Source organism: Candidozyma pseudohaemuli (genome assembly GCF_003013735.1).
Source record: "Candidozyma pseudohaemuli strain B12108 chromosome Unknown scaffold00001, whole genome shotgun sequence".
Classification (NCBI taxonomy): Eukaryota; Fungi; Ascomycota; class Pichiomycetes; order Serinales; family Metschnikowiaceae; genus Candidozyma; species Candidozyma pseudohaemuli.
The window spans coordinates 94,717-110,706 of record NW_020194435.1 but is presented as its reverse complement, the minus strand read 5'-3'; the positions used below and the strand labels follow the sequence as shown (position 1 = coordinate 110,706).

The window sequence follows — 15,990 nt, the reverse complement described above, 5'->3', positions numbered from 1 at the left end:
GTCGTGGTACATTGCATGCTCAGAATGGCTGCAAACTGTGCACTAAGATTCCAATAACCTGATGCACCAATGTCCATTTTTGAAACCAATGAGTAAAACATGGAAATTATGACACCAGTGAATATAAACGAAAACGAATTTCATTAAGTATATTGTGAAGAAGCATACTCCTGGGTCCGCATACACCACTTAACTACGGTAGGCACATGTCAGAACAAAACACCACCATGTAGAATTTTGTCCTCTTCAATTTTCTTTCACTCTTCAAAGCGATGTCAAGATTAATTTCAAAAACTGCTTCACCCCCTTTCCCTCTAAATGCATCATTCACACCACCACCTCCATCGACCTGGGGTACATCCATGCTCATCGCGAAAAAGCTCCATCGCATACACTATGGCTGAGGAGACCAAGAAGGAAAAGAGAGAGCGGAAGGAGAAGAAGAAGCAGTTGAAGGAGAAGAAGGAGGAGGCTGCGGAAGAGTCAAAGAAGGAGGAAGTCAAAAACGATTCTCCAGCTCCGGAAGACAAAGCCGCTTCCGATGAGCTCGAGATCGATTTGAGTGCTGGCGTGCCACTTTCCAAGAAACAGCAGAGATTGTTGAAAAAGGGCAAGTTGAACGTGGAGAAGCTCGCCAAGAAGCACCCCACACCCAAGAGAGCCGACGAGGAGGAGACACCCAAGTCCAGCAAATCGCCCTTTGGTGTGTGGATTGGAAACCTCTCTTTCGACACCACCAGAGACGACCTTGTCAGATTCATTGTGGGCAAGTCCCAGACTTTCGGAAACGACTTGGTGAAGATCGCCGAGGAGGACATCTCGAGGGTCAACCTCCCGAAGAAAAACGGCAAGATCAAGGGTTTCGCCTATGTGGACCTTCCTAGCCAGAAGCATGTGGACAGCGTGGTGCTGCTTAGTGAAGCCAACCTCAACGGCAGAAACTTGCTTATCAAGAACTCTACGTCGTTTGAGGGCCGTCCCGAGGGCGATGGCCAGAAGGCGCTTTCCAAGAACCCACCTCTGAGAATTCTCTTTGTGGGTAACCTTTCGTTTGACACCGCCGAGAGCGATTTGGAGGAGCATTTCAGACACTGCGGCGATATCGTGAAGATCAGAATGGCCACCTTTGAAGACTCCGGCAAGTGCAAGGGTTTTGCATTCATTGACTTCAAAGACGAGGAAGGCCCCACCACGGCTCTCAAATCCAAGTTGGCCAAGAAACTCATAAATCGTCCTTTGAGACTTGAGTATGGTGAAGACAGATCGAAGAGAACGCCAAACAGAGTCCGTGAACAGGTTCAGGAAGGTGAGATCAAGGAGGCAGCACCTGTGGAGAGACAAGAAAGACCAGCATTCAGAGAGAGGACCGAGGAGGCACCAAGACCTAAAAAGAGAACATTCAACGATACGCCAGTTCCAGGAAAGAGACTCAAGTCTTCGGTGGCTCTTGCAAGTGCACAAAGAGCCTCTGCTGCCATTGTTCCTTCTCAGGGCAAGAAGACCACCTTCGATTAGGAGGGTAGCAGTTTACGAAGAAAGTGTCATTGATTGCTGTGGATAGGACGGTTGTGATTAAAACGTATAGACAAATGCAGGGAAACGAATGTATTAGTGGGACTTTGGGCTGTTCTCGTATTAGGTGACAAAGTTCATCAAACGCTCAAATTTTTCACAGCTCGAGACTTGTGAGAGTTTGCAAGCCACATACATAAAGTATTCACCGCCATGTAAAAGCATGCAACTGCTGAAACGGCACCCAAAATCTCTATGTAATCTGACTGGACAATTGGCTTGACTGGCTCTCCAGACCTCTGCAAATCGAGCCTGGACTTTGAATAGAGATGAACAAAAGCAGCAATAAAAAACACCTCGATGAGTCTTCGGATTGAAGACGTGATCATCTAAGTGACCGTTGAATTTGGCACCAGCAGCGAGTCACGTAAACGTTTGCATTTCCAGGGTACGTATGTTGTTGGCCTGAATTGTCTTTTGTTTACAACTGTTTTATATGGTCGTAGGAGCCAGCTCCCAACTCAGCAGCTCAAGCCTTCAAGCCCGTATATATATAATTATCGATGGACCTTGAGTTTCACAGCTCTGGTTCTTTGAAGTTCAGGAATTGCTGTTGCTACAGCGGGACCGGTAAGTATGACTGATATGATGAAACCGAGGTCCTTAACATAGGGCATCTGCTTCTTTTGCCTCACTTGAACGCTTTTCTTCCTCACTTGAACGCTTTTCTTCCTCACTTAGACGCTTTTCTTCCTCACTTCCATCAACCGGTAAGCTTTGCGCCAGAGAGTCGGACTGCCTACTCTTTAACCACAAGGCGAACCGGATAATAAGGTACTCAAAGCCTAGGGCAGCCGATATGATTGCCACAACTTCAAGCACATCCCATTTCAGTTTTGGCGCAATGGCAACACCGCGAAGTGCTACCATACGTGACTTGTAGGTATTAGACAACAAAACATAGACCAAGAAGCCGGTTGTACAAGTATAGACGAAATTCACAATAGCATCCACAACATGTTGCACGTAAAGGCGATCTCCTTTCCGTTTGCTTTCCATGGCTAATACCACTGACAGCAGTATGTGGGAGCTTTGATATAAGCTCACCATAAACGTCAATCCCCGTCTGATGAAGAGGTCATCAAGAAGAGCAGGACCTGGTTCCATTTCAGGCAGCTCAAAGTAGCAGTAGAGGCCAGTGAGCCCAACCAAAAGGCCCGCCCGAATAAAAGGAGGCCTGTTCCTTTTTTCTGGTTGTGGCACTGGTTGTGACATAAAGAAAGTAGTTGTGAGTAGTTGCACTGTGAACGCCGATCGAAGTATGCGAGCATATGCCAACCATGGGATCTGCCTCGTTCGCTTTGTTTGATGGAAGTTAAGTGCAAATCGGAATATCAAGATTTAGACCGTCCATTGACCTAATGCTACCGGGCAATCTCGAGAAAACTAAACTTTCCACTCAACCACACTTTTTCAGGCCACCAACATCTACCATCCACCAGAAGCAACAATCTGCCAAAAGCGCCAAATTGTCAAAGCGCCAACTGTCAAAGCGCCAAATCTGCAGAACGACAAAACCAACAAATCGAATAAACCCGAAAAAGCCAGTTTCTCAATCACAGTGGCTTATTCCCGCCCCTCCAATAGTCGAGATGCGCATGATAAGTCCGGGGTATTCACAGCCGCAGAATCTGGCAGCACCGTACAAAGGAAACTACACAAAGAAGCCAGAATCCCCAAAAACAGATAAACCCGGGGTGGCAGAAAGTAACAGAAAATTTGTAAGAATATCAATTTGTCCTCCCTTCTTTTCCTGCAAATCAACCAATATCCTCAAACGTGAAATGTCCTAAGTTGTGGTTCGCTAATTCATTCCTCATCTCGCGCCCTAATCAAACCTTCCCTTACATCACTGCACCGATCACGCCAAACCGGACCCACCTCCTCAATGGGCAATTCCGCATCCTAAAGCACCCCCGCATGCCCCTCCACACTATAAGAAGAGCAGGATTCCCGGGGAACTTGAGGGCTCAATTTTGAAATTCAACCGCCTGAGATGCTCCTCTCGTCTATACGCTTTTCGGCCCGTAGGGGGCCCGTTTGCAGCCATTCCTTCGTTCGCTTCAAGACGTCCATTCCTCGGTCCCAGAAAGCCGTCGTCTACGAAACACACGGTGGACCGTTGCTCTACAGAGACGTGCCGGTTCCAAAACCAAAACCCAACGAGTTGCTTGTCAACGTCAAGTACTCTGGTGTGTGCCACTCAGACTTGCACCTCTACAAGGGCGAGTGGCCGTTTGACGTGAAGTTGCCCTTGATAGGAGGCCACGAAGGCGCCGGAGAGGTGGTGGCCATTGGAGAGGCGGTCAAGGGGTGGAAGATCGGCGATTTGGCCGGCGTGAAATGGCTCAATTCCTCCTGCCAGCTGTGTGAATACTGTGTTTCCGGCCACGAGCCAGTGTGTCCTTCTCAGGTCATTTCAGGATGCCACCAGGACGGCACTTTCCAGCAGTATACTGTTGCTGACGCCATCCAGGCTGCCAAGATCCCAAAAGGCACGGATTTGGCCGAAGTGGCTCCCATTCTCTGTGCTGGACTCACAGCATACAAGGCGCTCAAGAGAACCGAGGCCAGACCAGGCAATTGGATCGCTGTGGTAGGCGCAGGCGGAGGCTTGGGCAGTTTGGCTGTTCAGTACGCCAAGGCCATGGGTTTCATGGTTTTGGGCATTGACGGCGGCAAGGATAAGACTCAATGGGCCAAGTCGTTGGGTGCACATGAAGTGGTGGATTTCACCACGGTGCCTGATTTGCCCAAAACAGTCGTTGGCATTACTGGAGGCGGCGCCCATGGCGTGGTCAATGTTTCTGCGTCCCTGGCAGCTCTTCAGCAGTCGTTCTTTTACGTGAGACCTACGGGAACCGTGGTTTTGGTGGGTATCCCCGGAAAACCCACCGTCGACTTGCCTGTGCTTCCCACCGTGGGCAGAAATTTGAAGATTGTCGGTTCTGTGGTGGGAAATAGAAAGGACACACAAGAGGCGGTTGAGTTTTTCACCAGAGGGTTGGTGCAGCTGCCTGTCAAGGTGGCTGGCTTGAGCGAGTTGCCTAGGATTTTTGAAGAAATGGACAAGGGGATTATCATGGGCAGATATTCTGTTGATACGTCGAGATAAGGACTCGACGAGGTGGTTGGCGTTAGCGGCGGATTTACGAATAAACGAGATACGAAACACGGCGTACTACATTCAAAGACGTGAGTAATAATTAAACATGTTATATCAGTACAAATGAAATCAGTCCATCGTAACTTTTGGCAATGCATCGGACATGGCAATGGCTGATTCGGTAGAAAAAATAGCAAAGCGTCATAGTGCTTACTGTATGAGCTCCTTGTTCTTTTGGAGCAACTTCAAGGCCTCGTCCTCCTCAACCTCAAGGTATCTTGGGTTGCCCTTGTTTCTCTCAAACTCCTCGTCTGAAACCTCCTCGTAGACAGAGTACAAGTCGGTCGAGGCAGCAGACGAAACGTCAGCCCCACTGTCCTGGTTAAGGAAACCCTTGCTGTTCTGCTGGGAAGCAGCCTCTCCAGTGACAGCACCACCAGAGGCACCGCCGGTCAAGGCTTTGCTGGTTTCACCGGTTTCGGCTTCCTTGTTTCCACCAAAAAGCGTCTTGAGTCTTCTCTTGGTCGAGCCCAGCTTCTTGACCTTAGGTCTGGAAGCATCCTCGGCGTCCTTGGAGGTGGAAGCCTCCTTGGAGCCACCGAGGTTAGGAGCAGAGCTACCAAAAGTCTTGCCGTCAGACTTGGAGCTAGAACCAACAGCAGCGCCAGCAGCACCACCGCCAAGAGCACCCAAGGCACCTCCAGCAAGAAGGCCACCCTTACTCTTCTTCTCCTCCTTCTCGGGCTTCTCCTCCTCCTTGGATGGAAGAGGCTGACCGCTGGTGGAGACTTCCTTGTTCTGAGGAACAATGGAAGAGTTCACGCCAGTGTCGTGCTTGGGAGTGGCATTCTCAGAAGTGACAGCAGCTTTGGAACCAGCAGCCTTGTTACCGGCAGCAGTGGCCTGACCAGCAGCACTACCGCTAGCAGCTGCGGCCGCGGCGGCACTAGCGTTGGCGTTGCTCTGCTCTTCCTCGACTCTCTTTCTTTCCTCCTCGAGCTTCTCCTTCTCCTCGTTGAGAAGACGCTGCTCCTCCTCCTGCTTCTCCTGCTGGATTCTTCTCTCCTCGTCGGCCTTCTTCTTCTCTTCCTCCAAGCGGATTCTCTCTTCCTCGAGCTCCTTCTTGTATCTCTCGGTCTCGGCAGCCTCCTTGGCCTCCAAACGCTGCTGCTCGTGCTCTCTGTGCGTCTTTTCAGCCATGGCTCTCTTCTCCTGCTCCCACTTGGCGGTCTCCTGCTTGGCGTCTCCGAGTCTCTTGGTTCTGGACTTCTTGTCGTCCTTCAACTCGTTCAACTTCAGGGTGTGGGCAGCAAGAACACCGCCCAAGATGCCGAGCTCTCCAGCCAAAGTGGCGTGTCTGGCTCTCTTGTCGTCGAGCTCCTTGTTGCTGTCTTCGATCTTCTTGTTCAAGTCAGCCTTGGTGTCGTCATGCTGGGAAATGATGGCAAGCTGGCCAGTGTGCTTTTCCCTCAAGTCGTCCAAAGCGCTGGAACGCTCGTTCAACTTCTCGGTCAACTCCTCGAGCTTCTTGGCCAACTCGGGGTTCTTCTCCTCCAACTCGGCCTTTCTTTCCTTCAATTCCTCAATCTCGCTGGCAGTAGTCTCCTGGTTAGTCTTGGACTCCTCCAACTCCTGCTTCTTGGTCTCGGTCAATTCCTCGTGGTTCTTGATCAAGGTCTCCTTGTCGGTTTCGTGCTGCTCAACAGCCTTCTCCTCACGCTCCTGGAAGTCGGTCTTTGCGGTTTCGATCTCCTCGTGGGTCTGCTTCTCGAAACGCTCGGCTTCAGTGTGAGCAGCCTGGATCTGGTTCTCCAATCCCTGGAGCTTCTGCTCAATCTGAGAGTCAAAAGTGGCTCTCACCTTGGCCACCTTCTCCTGATGCTTGCCAAAGTCCTTGTCAAGCTTGCCCTGGTGCTTGGAAACCTTGCCGTCGTACTCCTTCTGTTTGTTGATGTCGTCCTCCTTCTTGGACTTGTTGACCTCCTCGTTGATGGTGGCAATGACGGGAGCAACACGCTTGGAGGCGATTTCCAACAATTGGGCCTGAGTCAAACGCAATCCACTGCCCAAATCGACAATCTTGTTGGGGTCGTCCAAGCTCTTGGCCACAGAGCCAATGGCATCCGCATTCAACTGCTGGTACTTGTTCAACAACACAGGCTTGTCCTTCAACTTGTCCAAAACCTCCTGGTTGGGCAACTCGACAGACTCGTACTTGGCTCCGTTGGGAACGTCAACCTCAATTGGGTTCTCCTTGACCTTCTCGACGATATCGTCGTCTCCTTCGGTGGTACCTTCGGCGAGCTCCTCGGCCATGAGCTCCTTGACAGCAGAATGCTCCTTGTCGGCAGCTTCCTCGCTTTCCTTGGCCTCCTCGCTGTGCTTGACAGCAGCGTCCTTGGCGGTGGTCTCCTTGTTGGAGCTCTCAGGAGCAAGAGGCTCGATTTTGGCGTCAGCCACAGCAGCCTCAGGAGCGGCACCTTCGGTCTCCTTTTCGGTCTTTTCGGTTTTCTCCTCGGCAGCCTTCTCCTCGGTTTCGGGCTCAGCCTCGGTGGCCTTCTTGGAGGTCTCTGGAGCTAATGGCTCAATCTTGGCCTCATCAACCACAGCGGTGTCTTCCTCTGCGGCAGCATGAATGTCTTCACTGAGGTCGTTGGCTAACTCCTCCTTCTCGGCTTCCTCGAGGTCAACAGCGCCGTCAGCCTCATCTTCGGCCTCCTTGGCAGCCTGCTCCTCCTTCTGTTTCTTCTCTTCAGCCTCCTTGGCCTTCTTCTCCTTTCTCAATCTCTCCTTCTCCTTCTTCTCGGCAAGCTCCTTCTCTCTCTTCTGGGCGTCCAAGGTCGGGTGCAGGGCAAACTTCTTGGGCACCTTGACCTGGGAAACGGAGTTCAGGTCCTTGAATTCCTGGTAGACGTTTTTCTTACTGGCGGAGCTCCTGAAGGGGGATGACCAGGAGGAAGCGGAAGTTAATTTCTTCAACATGGAGGGCTGCGGTTTACCGCCGATGACGTAATCCTCGCTCTGCTTCAGTTCCACTTCTGACATGGCAATTGTGTTTGAGGAGGAAGAATTGATGGTGGTTTGGGGCAGCAAGTGGTGAAGAAAATTGGGGGTATGTCCCACCGGCCGGAAGTGGTGCGCACGTGACCCGCGCTAACAAAGATTACACATTTCCGAGGGCAAAGTCGGGCAATGACACTATGGTGCGGGTCGGTGATTGCTGGTATGCAACCCAGTCACTTCTCTTTCTATGTTTTCTTCCGCCCATTATGGAAACCGCAATGCGCCGTCTCTTCCACAGCACGCACTGTGCAGGATGGAACATTTCAAGCTGCACTGTTCCGTGGTCCTTCAACCAGGGACACTGAATTTTGTGAAATTGAATTTTAAATTATGAGAGGCGAAGAAGGAGAGTTGGGATTTCCAAAAAATAAAGAAAATTTTTGAAGCCAAGGCGGTCGAGCCGTACATGCTCAACAGGTTATCTGCTATCAGTGCGACGCACTCGTGGCTAAGGCCTACTTTGGCGTAATAAGTCACTTACATGGATTGTTTATCTGAAGGTATTTTCGAACCTTTCTTGCCCTTTTACCAACTCCAGTAGCCTTTTTCAAAAATAGACTTTCGGTGCTCGACGGATAAACTCCAGGCTGAGGCGCATCCATTGTGTTTACCGAGGGAAGCCTTCTGGAATGTATTACGTAATGGGGCGGAAAGTATGAATACAAACGCTGATTCAGCGACACAAAACAAGGCCAATTCACATGAATTCGGTTGATTAAAAAAACGGTCATTTCAAAAAATGCAAATGCAATGTTATGCTAGTCCAGGTCGAGGATCATGCAAGAGGCCCGCATTTAACCGGCCGCTGTAGGTGTCAAAGCCACACCCGTGTTCCATCCAGCACCAGAGAAGAATGTCAATTGCGCTGAACAATAACAAGGAGGATGCGGTTTTCGAAAAAAATGGACGAGTCCGGATTCGAACCGGAGACCTTTCGCATGCTAAGCGAACGCGCTACCAACTACGCCACACGCCCTGGGAAGAAATGGTCCCTAGCAGGATCGAACTGCTGATCTTGGCGTTATTAGCACCACGCCTTAACCAACTGGGCCAAGGGACCATTTGTGGTATTTCAAAAACGCAGGATGTCCATGTCGCGCAGGTGTTTGGGTCTATCAAAATTGCGAAATTTCCAAATTCTGATGAGCGGATTATATACCGCTTGTATGTGTGATGTTGCTGACTGAGTTTGAGCCCCAGAATGGCCATATTCGCCGAGATATCCGGAAAAACATGAATATGGACCAGTTAGAGCTGCTTTCCACGATACATTTTTTGTCATCTGACGCTTTGACATTCGGCCATGGATACTGAATGTCAGACAGGTCATTGAACTATGAAAGACACTCTATCCTGTTCACAGGGACGTTTGTACGTTGTGTATTCCGCCTTGCCATGATTCAATTTGCTTAGGGAGCAAAAGTCGGCCAGGATTACGAATGAAACATATTTAGAAAGTGCAAGCTCAGATTGGCATGAGACATCCAGTGAAGCTAGATCTACTATCAATTGACACTGAGGTTGATCCCTGTGGTCTAGCATTACTTGACACCAATTACACTGATAACCCCACGCTTACTTTACCAAGGATGCCTTCAGAAGCGAATATCTAAATTATAAAATCGGTTTCCCCTGTCAGTCTGAAAACTCGTCAATTCCCATCGCCAGTCGGCACCTCTCTGGAATGCACCTCATCTATAATACAAAGTAACGGAGTGTCTTTACGAAAACACAATTCCTATAAATTCCAATGCCGCAATTCCAAAACACCGATCCAATTGAGTTCCATCTTTACCGCTAGAAAGCCGTTTCGGGAGCCGTTCGTAAAAGCACCTCCCCAGACAATACCCCAAACGCACCCGGAGACTACCGGGTTCTCGGACTTAACGCCGAGCTTCACCCTCAAAATGTCCAAATTACGATGCTAACTTCGTAATTCTTCAAAAGAGTCACAAAACGACCAAAAATCGAACCTTTGCTTTCTGGGCCCCTGAGGCTAATCATGAAACGGTTGATTGGGGCTATCCTATGCAAAATAGCCAGCCCTCTACTGGCTGCGAAATGCCCCTTGTGTGTTCCCCACCGAGCACGTTTTCGGGACACATACCAAATTCCTTCAATTCTTCAGCTACAATTGAAAGGATCCTAAATTAAATCTTCTTCTTTTCCTCCTCCCTTCACATACTCATCCCTCAGACCTTGACCCCAGCAGATCTACTGTGCGCACTGATAGCCGAAGTAAAAAAAGAAGTACATCTCAGACATTTCGGTGAACTAGCTCCCGAGCTACCATTTGTTTAAAAACATACCACTCCATCCTTTGCTAGCATAGCACAACAGCCCGCCAATCCTTAACGCTAATTGCCATTTTCTGAGTATCCTGTTCATGGAATGACGACCTTTCTACCCACTTCCAGTGCCTGCCACTCGTTGCAGCTACCACCGACAGAGAAGGATGACAGACTCAACTTGAACGTGCGGACAGGTTCCGCTCTGATTCTTCATAATTCGTTGGTGTTTACTTTTGGAGGCCTCACCGTGGGGCTAGATTTGGCCGACAAGATTGATGCAAAGCATATCCTGAACACCTTCCTACTGAAACTTGGACCCAACAAGCTGAAGAAGATCCGCAAGTACCTTTCAGGAGAGCTTTTCTACTTGGACTTGCTTTCGAAGACATGGCTGCGCGTGCTGCTTCCAGAACAGGCGCTTAGACCTAAACCTCGTCTATTTCACGAAATGGCCAAGGGGAACAACTGCATCTACATCTTTGGAGGTCTTGTATTTCCTGATGATGGCGACGAGCTGACTGACGAAATGGCTAGTCGTTTGGTGCCTTGCAACGATCTCTGGCAGTTCGACTTGCGTTCTAAGTCCTGGTCCAGGCTCCATGACGGGCTTGAAGTCTCGGAAGGCGTACCACTGCCTCGTTACTGCCACAAGATGACGCTTATAAATACGCTTCATTTTGCAAGAAAAAAGGATCACTGCGGTTTGATTATCGCCGGTGGACAGGGCGCAGACTCACGGCCTTTGTATGACAATTTCGCTTACGATCTAGTGGAGAAGAAGTATGTGGATGCTGGCAATCCACTCTTTTTCAGCGCATCGTCGGGCGACAAGCAAAAAGATCAGGATAGTGGACTACTGCAGTTTGATTCCGTCAGCAAAGACAAGAACGTCAATGTGAATTACCTCAACAGTGTCATTGTCAATTTCTCTGAAGAGGTTGAACACCACCATCACCATCTTCATCGTCATACACACGGCCATAGCGAGCGAAGAGAATCTAAAAATCACGGGCCCATCGTCCAAGACATATCGACCGCTGAGGAAGAATCCATCATCCTATATTCCCCAACGACAGAGTCGCTGGACAATCCAGACGTCAACCCTTTACTTTCCTTTAGGATTGGCAAGCGTATCTGTCGGGGCAAGGTGATGCCGCTTCATAATAAACGGAATAACGAATCCTCCTTCAGTGAACAGAAAGCTAACATACTACGCCGAACCGTTCCTCATAATCTCAGTTTCCCCACAGGCGGTCTTTTTGGCCAGAATCTTGTTATTGTCGGTTTCTTGCCCAACGATCTTGATATCTCGATCTTCATCTACAACAAGCCCACAGGAAAGTGGTCTCGTCTCAACATATTCTGTCACCACGACTACGGCTCCCACAGGTTTTGGGGTGGCTTTGCATGGACTTCCCATCACAAGGTTGTGCTTCTAGGCAATTACGTGACATCCAGGACGACCAGTAGTGTTCGTTACTTTTCATCCATGATCACCGTCAGCTTACCAGTCACCAACATACTTGCATCCTTCGAAATGGCGGGCAGTCATTTCCATGGTCCGGATGGTAAGAAGTACCTTACTATGGAAACAAGCTCAGCCGAAGAGTTCGCCTCCGCTAGCTCTTCAGCTGAGGACACTTCATCGCTAAGCGAGCTTGATGATGATGATATCCCTGATTTCAATCCAGCCAGAAAGTTCTCAACAATGTCGTCGAAGAGTGACAGCAAGGCACCTGGTAATAACAGGAGTTTCAACGAGTACGTCCACTATGCTGCACCAAAGGTGAATTATACCAAAATCAGATCCGTTTTCCCACCTGCTGCAATCACGCTAGGCAGAAGTGCCTTTGATAGGTATGGTGACATGATGTCTGATTTGGAGTTGATTTCCACGAGCGGCGATAGAATCCCCATCTCCATGACAGTTTTGAGAGAGAGGTGGGGCAAGTACTTTATCGATCTTCTTGCAAAAGCTTACGTTGGTGCTGTTGACAAATTTGAGTTCGACCAATTGCAAAGTGAAACCTCACAAAAACTAAGAGCTTCCAGAAGCAGTGGCGGAAGTCTGGAATCCAGGAGTACTAGACACGGTGCATCGAGTGATGATGTCTCAAGTAATGAACCACTTGCCGACAGACCAGAGAAAACGTTCCATGTATCTATTCCATCGGTCAAGCCATCACAAAAAGAGCCCCCACAGTTCAGACTCCCGTTCCAGGAAGCTTCCTCCACCACATCTTTAGGGTCGAAGGACACAGGGTCAATTGATCCACACAAAAAGGTTGCAGAGCGCAAGGCGTCTGTCTCTTCCTACTCATCGACAAACTCACTCCTTGCCTCGCAGTTGCAAGATATCCCTCCTCAGTTGCCAATGCCCAATGAGCCATTGCCAGCTGTTCCTGCTACACCCACAACATTTAAGCCTGGATCAAGAAAGAACTCAACTGATGCGACTTCCCCTCGTGCCTCACTTCTTCATACTTTGACAGTATTGAGAAATATACCATCTCATGGTGGTAAGTCGCCAAGAGCTTCTCCATTTGCCTCACCTCGAGGATCAGTGTCTGCCTCCCTGGATCAGCAAGTCACGGAAATCTCTGTTCCAATCATGAGCAAGACAACTTCTCTCAATAAGGTTCAAGATGATACCTTGAGGATGCCAAGCGACACTATTGACTTTTCATCTGAGAGACGTACCTCCTCGTCCACGAGAACATCATCAAATTCAGACTCTCTGATGAAAAAGAACTCTCTGGCCACGCTCACAGCTGAAACACCAGCAACGGCCAGAAGCTTGCATGAAGAGACGTTGGAAGACGAAGATACCGAGAGACATCATCACCATGCCTTGTTGGACTTTGACAACAATGATGCAGAGTCTTTCAAAATGGAGCCCTCCTTGATCCCAAGAAAGCTCTACATTCCATTTTGTACGAGCTCGCTTAAGGCTTTCGCTGAGTATATGTATACTGGGCAGGTTGGCAACAAGTGGACATTGAGACCTTGTCTTCTCGATTGTATGCTTATCGCCAGATATTTCAAAGTGCCATTGCTCTACGATTTGATCAGTGAAGTGTTGTACGGTATCATTGGAAGAAAAGAAGCACACATTATCAAAGAAGGAAAACGTCTCAAGAAGAAGTATTTTGAATGCTTCCAAGATCTCGGAAGACATGTTGACCTGAACCTCAGACTTCCAATTGACGAGTACGAGGGTTTCATGGACACTGTTGATGACGGATATTTGGATATTGCGTTATTGAGAAAGTCTTCCAGTCTTCACAAAGCTAGTGTCTCGAGTCAAGGTAGCAAAAAGCGGAACACATCGACACCAGCAAGCATTCCAGAGGAGAAGACTAATTTCAATGACGGCGACTACTTCCAGTCGAGAAGTAGACGTTTGGGATCTGAAGAGCCAAAGTCGCCTAAATCAGGCCAACTTGAGCCTTCAGAGGTGACACAAGTCGAGGACTCAAAGTCTGAAGGAGATGAGGACGACGATATCTATCAAAGTGATATTCACTTCCTCGACTTTAGCGACGACAGAAACTTCGGCGTGAACCCTAGGTCTAAGTCTGTCTTCGATCGCCTGGCATACGACTCAGTAACGTATTTGACAACTGAGGGTGACGACGAAGAAAAGGAGAAATCGCTTCTGACAACCTTGGAAGTGCTTGTTTCGCCTGATTCACCACCACCGAGCGACTATGTGATTGATCTTATTCACGGTATTGCCTCTGTCTGTACCGATGTTAAGCTCATGTTGCGTGCTCTCAATGTGAAACACATGTCAAAGGCATTGAAGCAGACAGAGCAGGACTACGAGAAGCTCGCACGTCTAGCACGCCAAGCCCAGGCACCGGAGGACGACACCCAGCTGCAATTGACTGTATCTCAGCCAGGTTCTGGAAGACCTTCTGTTGCCACATTGAGACCTGCGTCTGGTTCCGGTAATGTAACGCCATTCAAGCGTACGCCTACAGCTGAATTGAGTGAACTGGGTCCTTCCAACACTCAGCCACAGTCTATGAGGTCATCTACCTCTCTCAACACGACGACTTCTGCGTTCAAGTTTACGCCGCTCAAGTCCAGTACAACGGGTGGAAGGACAAACTCGAAGAGTCTGCTTGAAGACAACAAGGACTTGGACAAGCGTATAGCACAGATCATTAGGCAAGAAGAGAAGACCAAGCTGAAAGCCGCTAAAGAAGAGAAACAGAGGGCTGCTAAAGAAGGAAAACGTGCCGCCAAGGAAGCAAAGCGTGCCGAAAGGGAGAAGGTTGAGAAGAAGGAGCCAGAACTGTTATCGCAGCTGACGCTGAAGCATACTGCTACACCGCTTGAGAGAAACAGCACAGAGCCGCAGAACTTCTACTCGTCCAGAACCCGTGACGACGATGCTGCATCTCAGTACTCCAAGCCGTCGATTGCCTCGACCACCAAGGAAAAGAAGAGTGGCATCATGCTGCGTATTGGACACAAATTCAGACATCCAGAGCCTCTCAAACAGGCTGATTCCAACGACAGCGACGTGAGATCCATTTCCACCACCAGATCGTCCAGCAGTCAAACTTCCAGCAGCAGCAAGAAGTCGAGTCGCCGGACTGGTTTTTTCGGACTACGCAAGAGAAACTAACCATCATATAGCAAATGCTGCAACTACACACCATGTAGGTGACGCGATGGTTGATGCTGCACAAAAAAAGGTTGCCTCACTAAAGCCGTGACATTTGCCTCCAGAACAAGGAGATCCATTGTTGACCCTTTGTGCAAGATGTGACATCCCGAGGCCAATTCACATCACAAAAAATTGTGGATTAACTCTTTTCGAGGATCCCTCGATGCGAGGCCACACTTTATCAAGAAGCCTCTTCTGAGCCACAAACGCTAGTCTAAAAATCGGTACTGTGGTTGCGCCGCACATAAATCCAGCGCAATTTGCAACCACCGCAAGTCACCACAGCAACAGCAACTGGACCACCACGGAGCTCCGCTCATAACCTGTTTACAAAGCGGTATAAATTGATTCCAGATCCCACGGTATTTCCAGATTAACCAAAAAAACATGGCCCCATCCCTCGACAAAACTTCCCTCCCATTGAACGACGGCACCAAGATCCCAGCTATTGCCTTGGGTACTTGGAAGTCCGAGAACAAGGACGCTGCCAATGCCGTCAAGATCGCTTTGCAAAACGGCTACAAGCACATTGACACCGCCTCCATCTACGGCAACGAAGAAGGCGTTGGTCAAGGTATCAAGGAGTCTGGTGTTAAGAGAGAGAACATCTACCTCACCACCAAGTTGTGGAACACCGACCACGTTAACCCAGAGGCTGCCTTGGACAAGTCCTTGGAGAAGTTGGGCACTGACTACGTTGATTTGTACTTGATCCACTGGCCTATCAGCATTGACGACGAGAGAGCTGCCAAGGCTGAGGACTACGACTTCATCCAGACCTACAAGGCCTTGCAGCCATTGGTCAAGACCGGTAAGGTCAAGTCCATTGGTATTTCCAACTTCACCAAGGAGAGAGTCCAGAAGTTGTTGGCTGACAAGGATGTCACCATCAAGCCAGTTGTCAACCAGATTGAGGCCCACCCATTGTTGGTCCAGCCTGAATTGACCGACTACTTGGCCTCTGAGGACATTTTGGTCGAGGCCTACTCGCCATTGGGTTCCGATGGCTCTCCTTTGCTCAACAACCCTGTTGTTAACGAGCTCGCTGAGAAGTACGGTGCCAACTCTGGCCAGATTCTTATCTCCTGGGCTGTGCAGAGAAAGACCGTGGTTTTGCCAAAGTCTGTGCACGAGCAGAGAATCATCGACAACCACAAGACCGTCGAGTTCTCCAAGGAGGACTTTGAGAAGTTGACCAACTTGAGCGGCAAGTACGGTGTCCACAGAACCAACAATCCTCCATGGAATGTTTTCAACTAGAATGATTAAAGTTACGA

At 49.2% G+C, this 15,990-nt stretch overlaps 6 protein-coding genes and 2 non-coding genes across 8 annotated transcripts; 4 read left to right on the top strand and 4 right to left on the bottom strand.

Annotated features, from left to right (window-relative positions):
* Positions 1–396: 396 nt before the first annotated feature.
* On the top strand, positions 397–1,515 carry NOP13 (Nop13p; the record flags this gene model as incomplete). The annotated part of the gene is made up of 1 exon (XM_024855508.1): positions 397–1,515. The coding sequence occupies one exon, from the start codon at positions 397–399 to the stop codon at positions 1,513–1,515; it is 1,119 nt and encodes a 372-aa protein (XP_024715107.1).
* A 660-nt stretch (positions 1,516–2,175) lies between these two features.
* Positions 2,176–2,571, bottom strand: C7M61_000044 (uncharacterized protein; the record flags this gene model as incomplete). Its single annotated transcript, XM_024855507.1, has 1 exon — positions 2,176–2,571. One exon carries the CDS (start codon positions 2,569–2,571, stop codon positions 2,176–2,178), a length of 396 nt encoding a protein of 131 aa, XP_024715106.1.
* A 997-nt stretch (positions 2,572–3,568) lies between these two features.
* Positions 3,569–4,687, top strand: C7M61_000043 (zinc-dependent alcohol dehydrogenase; the record flags this gene model as incomplete). The annotated part of the gene is made up of 1 exon (XM_024855506.1): positions 3,569–4,687. The coding sequence occupies one exon, from the start codon at positions 3,569–3,571 to the stop codon at positions 4,685–4,687; it is 1,119 nt and encodes a 372-aa protein (XP_024715105.1).
* A 201-nt stretch (positions 4,688–4,888) lies between these two features.
* SLK19 (Slk19p) lies at positions 4,889–7,723 on the bottom strand (the record flags this gene model as incomplete). Its single annotated transcript, XM_024855505.1, has 1 exon — positions 4,889–7,723. One exon carries the CDS (start codon positions 7,721–7,723, stop codon positions 4,889–4,891), a length of 2,835 nt encoding a protein of 944 aa, XP_024715104.1.
* A 921-nt stretch (positions 7,724–8,644) lies between these two features.
* On the bottom strand, positions 8,645–8,717 carry C7M61_000041. The gene has a single exon. It is a non-coding gene; the product is annotated as a tRNA-Ala (tRNA).
* Positions 8,718–8,727: 10 nt separating this feature from the next.
* C7M61_000040 lies at positions 8,728–8,801 on the bottom strand. Its single transcript has one exon. It is a non-coding gene; the product is annotated as a tRNA-Ile (tRNA).
* Positions 8,802–10,132: 1,331 nt separating this feature from the next.
* On the top strand, positions 10,133–14,671 carry MDS3 (Mds3p; the record flags this gene model as incomplete). Its single annotated transcript, XM_024855504.1, has 1 exon — positions 10,133–14,671. One exon carries the CDS (start codon positions 10,133–10,135, stop codon positions 14,669–14,671), a length of 4,539 nt encoding a protein of 1,512 aa, XP_024715103.1.
* Positions 14,672–15,100: 429 nt separating this feature from the next.
* Positions 15,101–15,973, top strand: C7M61_000038 (aldo/keto reductase; the record flags this gene model as incomplete). Its single annotated transcript, XM_024855503.1, has 1 exon — positions 15,101–15,973. The coding sequence occupies one exon, from the start codon at positions 15,101–15,103 to the stop codon at positions 15,971–15,973; it is 873 nt and encodes a 290-aa protein (XP_024715102.1).
* Positions 15,974–15,990: the final 17 nt, after the last annotated feature.